General features: G+C 44.5%; 1 protein-coding gene across 1 annotated transcript in view; it reads left to right on the forward strand.

Annotated features, from left to right (window-relative positions):
- Positions 1 to 2,616, forward strand: part of onecut3b (one cut homeobox 3b) — a 22,622-nt gene extending 20,006 nt beyond the window's left edge. Inside the window, exon 2 of the mRNA XM_036986357.2 lies at positions 1,163 to 2,616. Within this exon, the coding sequence (XP_036842252.2) occupies positions 1,163 to 1,548 (386 nt within the window). The 3' untranslated portion in view covers positions 1,549 to 2,616. The remainder of the gene's footprint in view (positions 1 to 1,162) is intronic.
- Positions 2,617 to 8,118: the final 5,502 nt, after the last annotated feature.

An 8,118-nucleotide genomic window follows, 5' to 3' on the forward strand; every position in this document is an offset into this window, starting at 1 on the left:
AATTATCCCCCCCCACTTACTCCATCCCTCATTTAATTATCTCCTCGCCACTTACTCCATCCCTCCTTTAATTATCCCCTCCCCACTTACTCCATCCCTCCTTTAATTATCTCCTCGCCACTTACTCCATCCCTCCTTTAATTATCTCCTCCCCACTTACTCCATCCCTCCTTTAATTATCTCCTCCCCACTTACTCCATCCCTCCTTTAATTATCTCCCCCCCACTTACTCCATCCCTCCTTTAATTATCTCCTCCCCACTTACTCCATCCCTCCTTTAATTATCTCCCCCCCACTTACTCCATCCCTCCTTTAATTATCTCCCCCCCACTTACTCCATCCCTCCTTTAATTATCTCCTCCCCACTTACTCCATCCCTCCTTTAATTATGTCCTCGCCACTTACTCCATCCCTCCTTTAATTATCTCCCCCCCACTTACTCCATCCCTCCTTTAATTATCTCCTCCCCACTTACTCCATCCCTCCTTTAATTATCTCCTCGCCACTTACTCCATCCCTCCTTTAATTATCTCCTCCCCACTTACTCCATCCCTCCTTTAATTATCTCCTCCCCACTTACTCCATCCCTCCTTTAATTATCTCCCCCCCACTTACTCCATCCCTCCTTTAATTATCTCCTCCCCACTTACTCAATCCCTCCTTTAATTATGTCCTCGCCACTTACTCCATCCCTCCTTTAATTATCTCCTCCCCACTTACTCCATCCATCCTTTATTATCTCCTCCCCACTTACTCCATCCCTCCTTTAATTATCTCCTCCCCACTTACTCCATCCCTCCTTTAATTATCTCCCCCCCACTTACTCCATCCCTCCTTTAATTATCTCCTCCCCACTTACTCCATCCCTCCTTTAATTATCCCCCCCCACTTACTCCATCCCTCCTTTAATTATCTCCTCCCCACTTACTCCATCCCTCCTTTAATTATCTCCTCCCCACTTACTCTTTCCTTCCCTCTCTTCACCCCCTCTCCATTTCATGTAGTAGGTTCCTGTTTGAGATATACTTTTGTATATTATCAATATTGCCAGTAAAATGAGGTCCAAATTCAACAGTATGGGCAAATGCTCTTGGAAAGAGCTTGGAAGACAGGAGGAAACTAAACCCTCCCCCTCTCTTCTCCCCGTCTTCTTCCTCTGCAGCCTGTAAGCGGAAGGAGCAGGACCAGGGTCGTGAGAGGAACCTGGTCCCCAAGAAACAGCGGTTGGTATTCACGGACCTGCAGCGCCGCACGCTGGCGGCCATCTTTAGGGAGAACCGCCGTCCATCCAAGGAGATGCAGATCACCATCAGCCATCAGCTAGGCCTGGAGCTCTCCACCGTCTCCAACTTCTTCATGAACGCTCGGCGACGCTGCCATGCCGACCGCTGGGGGTCCACTGGAGGCGCAGAGGGGAACGAGCACGCGGGTGTGCACGGGAGCGTGCACGGGCACGGTCATATGCAGGCTCATGGGAACAACAACAACGCCGGTTCGTCCCCGGCACAACCGGGCACCTCCTCTGCTACCACCTTCTCCAAGGCCTGAGATGGAGGGGAAGAGGGTGGTGGGATCTAAAGCAGAGGTCACTGACCCTGGTGGTCCTGGAGGGCTGTAGTGTGTGCATGCTTTTGTTCCAGCCCAGCACTAACACACCTGATTCATCTACTGAGTTGAATCAGGTGTGTATGACCATTGGTCTGAAGGTGTTCTCTTTTTGCGCTGAATCTCACCCTTTACTCCATTTAGTTGTGTCTGTCAGAAATCAAAGAGAAACCAATGGGTCTGGGGAGGATGTATTGGTATCCCAAATTATCCTCAGACACTTTAGTTTGAGCAAATCTGTCAGTAAAACCAAAGAAAAAACGATCCAGAGAAATTCAGAGGGTCGGTTCAAATCTAAAATAGCTAAGATCAGTTAGGTCCACAGAATAGCTTTCTCTCTCTTTTGGGATTGATCGGTCCACAAGCTTAAGTTTTTGACCAAGCAAATACACCAAAGACAAGCCCATGGTAATAGACCTGACTGCACAACATCAGAGGCCATGTTTGTGAAAAAGGCAAGGATAAACATGCAGACATGTCCTCTGCTCAGTCAGAAAAACACACCTTTCACTGTGTGTGTGTGTGTGTGTGTGTGTGTATGTGTGTATGTTCTGTACATGCATGTGTGCTTGCGTGTGTGTGTGTACAATTCCACTCCAGGGGTGTAATTTCTGAGCAGCAATCTGTTTTCTGCAGTGCAAGTGCAACAGTGCCACCTGCTGGTTGTTACAGTACACTGTTGAGTGTTTCTGTGTGACAGGAGTAGGCAAATCATTTTTATCAGAGCGCATGGTCTGGGGCAGGAACACAGTTATAATAATTTGTACTCTGCAAATTGACCACAACTAAGCCCAAAAAGAGATTGTATTTGAAAGTAACAATAATTGAATTCCTTGATTACATTGAGACATGCACAATCACGTCTAATCTTTTATTCGTTGGAATAATTTGGAACAGACGTTCTAAATTAAACAATTTTTTTGCTTAGTTCCTTGTGATTTGACAGTATTTTTGACCAAATGCTAAAATCTCCCAAAATTATGATTATTATGTTTTACTAAAAACTTTGGCGGGGCACTCGCTGCCCAGTTTTGGCCCTTGGGCCGCCTGTTGCCTACCCCTGCTGTCTGACACCACATCTCAAAAGTCTACCCGTCTCCGCTCATTCATCTGCACTGATATAAGACCTGGACAGGTGAAAGCCAAATACCAGAAGATCAGTCATTACACTGTTTCACCTATCCTGCACTTTCAGATCAGAGCAGATTAAGGAGCGGTTTGAGACATGCACACACACACAGCCTGAGCTGCTTTGTTTTTGGAACAGAGGACATGTCTCAAGACTATCATCCATAATCATCTTTTGATGTTGATTTGATTAAGGTTCCATTTTTATGTATGGCTGTTAACTATGTAGCTACTGGAGGGTATGTTTAGGTACCAAAGACTAACAATCAAATGGGAATCATCTGGACCTTATTGAGTGTCCTATCAAGGTAAAGGGAGGGGATTGCCCTGCTCTAGTGGCCAAACCCAAGGGTCAAACTTCACAATATGATATGAGTGCCAATGACGTTTACCCTTTTATGATAATCAGAGAGAGCAGGTGCAGCTCCCTCACTTACCACGCCCCAGGTGGGCGGCCAGTGCCATAGCAACCAACACATCATTCTAGATCCCCTTATAGAGAGGAATTGGACGGGAAGATGTGGCCATTCCATACCTCAGAACAATGGATCATGGATATGATCAATACTAACCAGAACATAATGAAAATGAACTGTAAATAAACTCTTTCTTTCAAGCTTCAGCTCTCTCCCTCTCCTCTCCTCTCCTCTCCTCTCCTCTCCTCTCCTCTCCTCTCCTCTCCTCTCCTCTCCTCTCCCTCTCCTCTCCTCTCCTCTCTTTCTTCTTCTTCTTTCTCTCTATAATATTGATGCGGGTAAAAGTAGTATTATAGTCACAAAGTTTCTCTGTTGTGACTATTGTGCTCTGTTGTGCTGAAACGGGAAACAAGCACCTTGTTGACAAAACAGAAAGTATAAAAGACCAAAAAATAATAATCAACATGGAAAAAGACTGATAATTTTCAAGGGAATCAAACAAATACAAAATAATGACTGTGCATATTTGTGAATACTTGTGTGATGAAGTAGATTGACTCCTAGCTGGACTTCCCGAAGGACTTCTTTATGACCTCTGAATTTTCACCCCTGAACTGGACTGCCCCCTGCATTCCGCTCTGCTGAAAGCTCCAATGATGGGGCACCGCGTTGGGTGGAGGAAGGGGTGATGATGTCACTTCCTCTTTAACCTTTAACCTCTCATTTCCTGTTGGAGAGGTTTTATGGGGGACATACTGTAAAAGGCAGGATCCAGGAAGAAAAATATTTTTGGGGGGTTACTGTGGAAACCGACCTTGGAAATCCTTTTCCTTCCACTTGTGTAGCATCTTCTAGCGGGCGATAATCATATTTAAGGTGGAGATGCGGACAGGGACCATGGGGGGTGTAGAGACGGTTTCACTCAGAGGCAGAGAAGAGACAGGTGACTAAGAGAGATTTGTAGGTTTGTAGCGAGGATGTTAAAAGGATGTTCAAATCCAAAGTGAAGCTGAGACATGACGTATACCTCACACAATAGAGTGGACTGTGACACAGCCACGGATACCAAAGATACTTCAGCTGCCAGTCTGACGCTAGACCCAGGACTAGAAACCTAACACACACACACACACACACGCACGCACGCACGCACGCACGCACGCACGCACGCACACACACACGCACGCACGCACGCACACACACACACACACACACACACACACACACACACACACACACACACACACACACACACACACACACACACAAAATCATAATCCCGCACACAGAGCAGTTAGACTACATACTGACCACAGGGAGGTGGTAGGTACAGTATATGCAGACAGAGTTGAGTGCCTTTCTCCTTCAACCATGGGTTAGAGTGCTCTGAACACACACATGACCACACAGTCATGCACAGAAGTACAAACCTGCACACACACTCTCTCTCACTCACACACACCTCATTATTCGCATGCCAAGGTTAAGGGGGCACATACAGGGTGGAAAGGGGGGGGCAACAATTCACATTGAAATTCAAAAAGCACTGTTGTTTTGTATATTTTCTTAGACCTGCTTCTGTTGTTCTATACTAAACCAAATGATCACATGGGTCATCGAATGAGATACATTTTTACATGGGTGGTGTTGGTTTGATCAACATAGACCATGTGTTTGTGCGTGTGTGCGCCTGTGCTTGCAAGTGTGTGTGCGTGCCCCTGTGCTTGCAAGTGTGTGTGTGTGTGTGTGTGTGTGCCCCCGTGCTTACAAGTGTGTGTGTGTGTGTGTGCATGCAGTGGGGTGTTAATGTGCAGCAGGCCCCAGGTATGTAATAGAGGTGATAGAGTTGTGTCTATATTCTGTCACACACACACTCCTACCAGAGATATTTTGATGTCATTTATAACAGGAGTGTGGTGTGTCTGCTTCCAAAATCATACCCTCAGAGCCCTCTCTATCATTGACTAGCATTGGGGTAAATCAATGGCCAATCACCTATTCCCAAAACCACAGTGTTCCACCCTACTCCACTCTAACCCTCTTCATCTATCCCCTGTCCCGGCTGGCGTCACGACTAGGCAGACACGTGTAGACAATTCATCCTGATATACCTCAAATCTTTAATGTAAAGGTTACGTAGTGAAACAATAACAACAATGTTATTAGCAATGAGAGTCATCAGTCACTGCTAAAATAAGTGTTTTTCTTTATGGATAGAGTGTTCTAGAAACCCTTTGATAAGTGTTTTTCTTTATGGACAGTGTGTTCTAGAATCCTTTCTACTGTTTGTTTTCTTTATGGACAGTGTGTTCTAGAAGCTTTTTGACTGTTTGTTTTCTTTATGGACAGTGTGTTCTAGAAGCCTTTTGACTGTTTGTTTTCTTTATGGACAGTGTGTTCTAGAAGCCTTTCGACTGTTTGTTTTCTTTATGGACAGTGTGTTCTAGAAGCCTTTCTACTGTTTGTTTTCTTTATGGACAGTGTGTTCTAAAAGCCTTTTGACTGTTTGTTTCCTTTATGGACAGTGTGTTCTAGAAGCCTTTTGACGTTTTTTTTCTTCTTTATGGACAGTGTGTACTAGAAGCCGTTCTACTGTTTGTTTTCTTTATGGACAGTGTGTTCTAGAAGCCTTTCTACTGTTTGTTTTCTTTATGGACAGTGTGTTCTAAAAGCCTTTTGACTGTTTGTTTCCTTTATGGACAGTGTGTTCTAGAAGCCTTTTGACTGTTTGTTTTCTTTATGGACAGTGTGTTCTAAAAGCCTTTCGACTGTTTGTTTCCTTTATGGACAGTGTGTTCTAGAAGCCTTTTGACTGTTTGTTTTCTTTATGGACAGTGTGTTCTAGAAGCCTTTTGACTGTTTGTTTTCTTTATGGACAGTGTGTTCTAAAAGCCTTTCGACTGTTTGTTTCCTTTATGGACAGTGTGTTCTAGAAGCCTTTCGACTGTTTGTTTTCTTTATGGACAGTGTGTTCTAGAAGCCTTTTGACTGTTTGTTTTCTTTATGGACAGTGTGTTCTAGAAGCCTTTTGACTGTTTGATATGGTTTGTCAATTTATTTATTCTCAGTCTCATGAATTCCTCTGTATGCTGTCATGAGGGAAACACTTCTTGACTCTGACTAATGGGATAGGTAAAGGAGAATGTGGGAAAGACAGAAAAATAATCCTGGGAGGGTGTGTATAGAAGTGTGGTAGGGCTGAGGGGAAAGGAGGTAGTGTGGTAGGTCTGAGAAAAAGGGAGGTAGTGTGATAGGTCTGTAGGTCTGAGGGGGAGTGTGGTAGTGTGTAAGAGTTGCAGGGTCAATTATAAGGGAGGTAGAGTGGGTTTTAGGCCAGTGGGGAAGGATGGTGAAAGGGTTCTAGTGTGTGGGGAAGGGTGGTAGGTTGTAAGAAATCTAGGGTATAGGTTTGGAGGTAATGTTTGGAGGAAAACGTCAAGGTATAGGACTAAAGAAAGGAAACCAATAAAGGATAGTAAAAAAACATTTATTTAAAAACCAAAGATGACATGACACATTGTGGGATAAATAATGTTCCTTTTTTGTGTCTTTCTTATTGTTTCTTAAAAACAACAGTCCTGCTGTGTGTGTTCAGTTGATCCCCATATTAAAAACAAACACAAACAATGCCCCAGAGCACCTCTGTTGTCAGGGGCGACGCAATCTATTATTTTATGCATGGATATTATATAACTGTATAGAAACTGTAGGATGAACTGTACTCCCGGGTAAAGGGAGGGGAGAAAAGGAAAGAGAGCCTGGGGCTGGAAAAGAGAGGTGAAGAGATGTTTTATTTGGGCTTGTTATTTGGTTTGTGCTGGTTGTATGTGTGTGGAGGTGTCCTCTCCTCCTCACTCATTCTGTCTTTCCCCCTAGTCGTTGTGGATGTAACCCTGTCCTGATGTGTGCTAGTGAGGGATGCTGGTGATCTTTTGGTCTTTTCTCCGTACTATTTGTGTTTGTATTACCCTTCATTTGACCTGTGTGTATTGTACTGTATGTATGTGTATTCGTTGCTTATTTCATGTTGTTGGTTGGAAGGCACCCATGTGTATCTCTCAAACCAGAACTGTCCTGAAGCAGTGCCCTGGGTGCCAGACTGTTTCTGCATTCAACACAGCTCAGATAAAGTGTTGGCTAATACAGAAATGGACTAGCACCCTGGCTACTGAAACAGGCTCATGAATGTTGTGGAGGGTTGACTCTCCACCTCCAGTGAGGAAGAGAGGCCCAGCGCTCTCTCAGTCAGCTCCAGTGCAAAATGTTCTCTCCCTCTTCCCTTACCTGTCAATCAATCAGAACCAAGTGTCTTTGTGATGGTAGAAGACAATCAATTTCCAATAAAGAGGAGAGCAAAGGAGAGAAAAGGAGAGAAAATATAGAGGGATAAGGAAAGGCAGGCAGAGAACAACTAAACAGGAAAGATGGAAGGATATGAGGAGGAATGGCTCTCAGTGTGTGGCCCCTCCCCTTTAACCTTCAACCTTTAGGAAAGACCTCTACCGTGGAGGCCAAGGTGCCAGGGATTCTCCCCAAGGAGAACCTGATTGGTTAACTGGACTTTTAATCGAAGATGTTTATCAAATGCCCAAACACACACACACACTAACACGTGCACACACACACACCATGCACACACACACACACACACACACACACACTAAGTCTGTGTTTACCCATGCAGCCCAATTCTGATATTTTCCAGATCAGATCTTTTTCAGAGTTGATCTGATTGGTCAAAAGAAAAAAATATCAGAATTGGTGGCCTGTGTAGATGCAGCCCTACACACACAAACGCTCATGTCCGACACATGCACACACACGGACGCACAGGCACACATGGAATTGGACTGGACTGGATATGTGAGAGTAATAAGGCTGAGGGCTTACAGTGTGGCATCTCCAGTGTGTTGCTCTCACATATCAAGCTCTGTAACAAATACATAGTAGCCCTTAACTAATGGATTTA

The sequence above is a fragment of the Oncorhynchus mykiss genome, chromosome 8 (genome assembly GCF_057628025.1).
Source record: "Oncorhynchus mykiss isolate SJ-2025 chromosome 8, ASM5762802v1, whole genome shotgun sequence".
Lineage (NCBI taxonomy): Eukaryota > Metazoa > Chordata > Actinopteri > Salmoniformes > Salmonidae > Oncorhynchus > Oncorhynchus mykiss.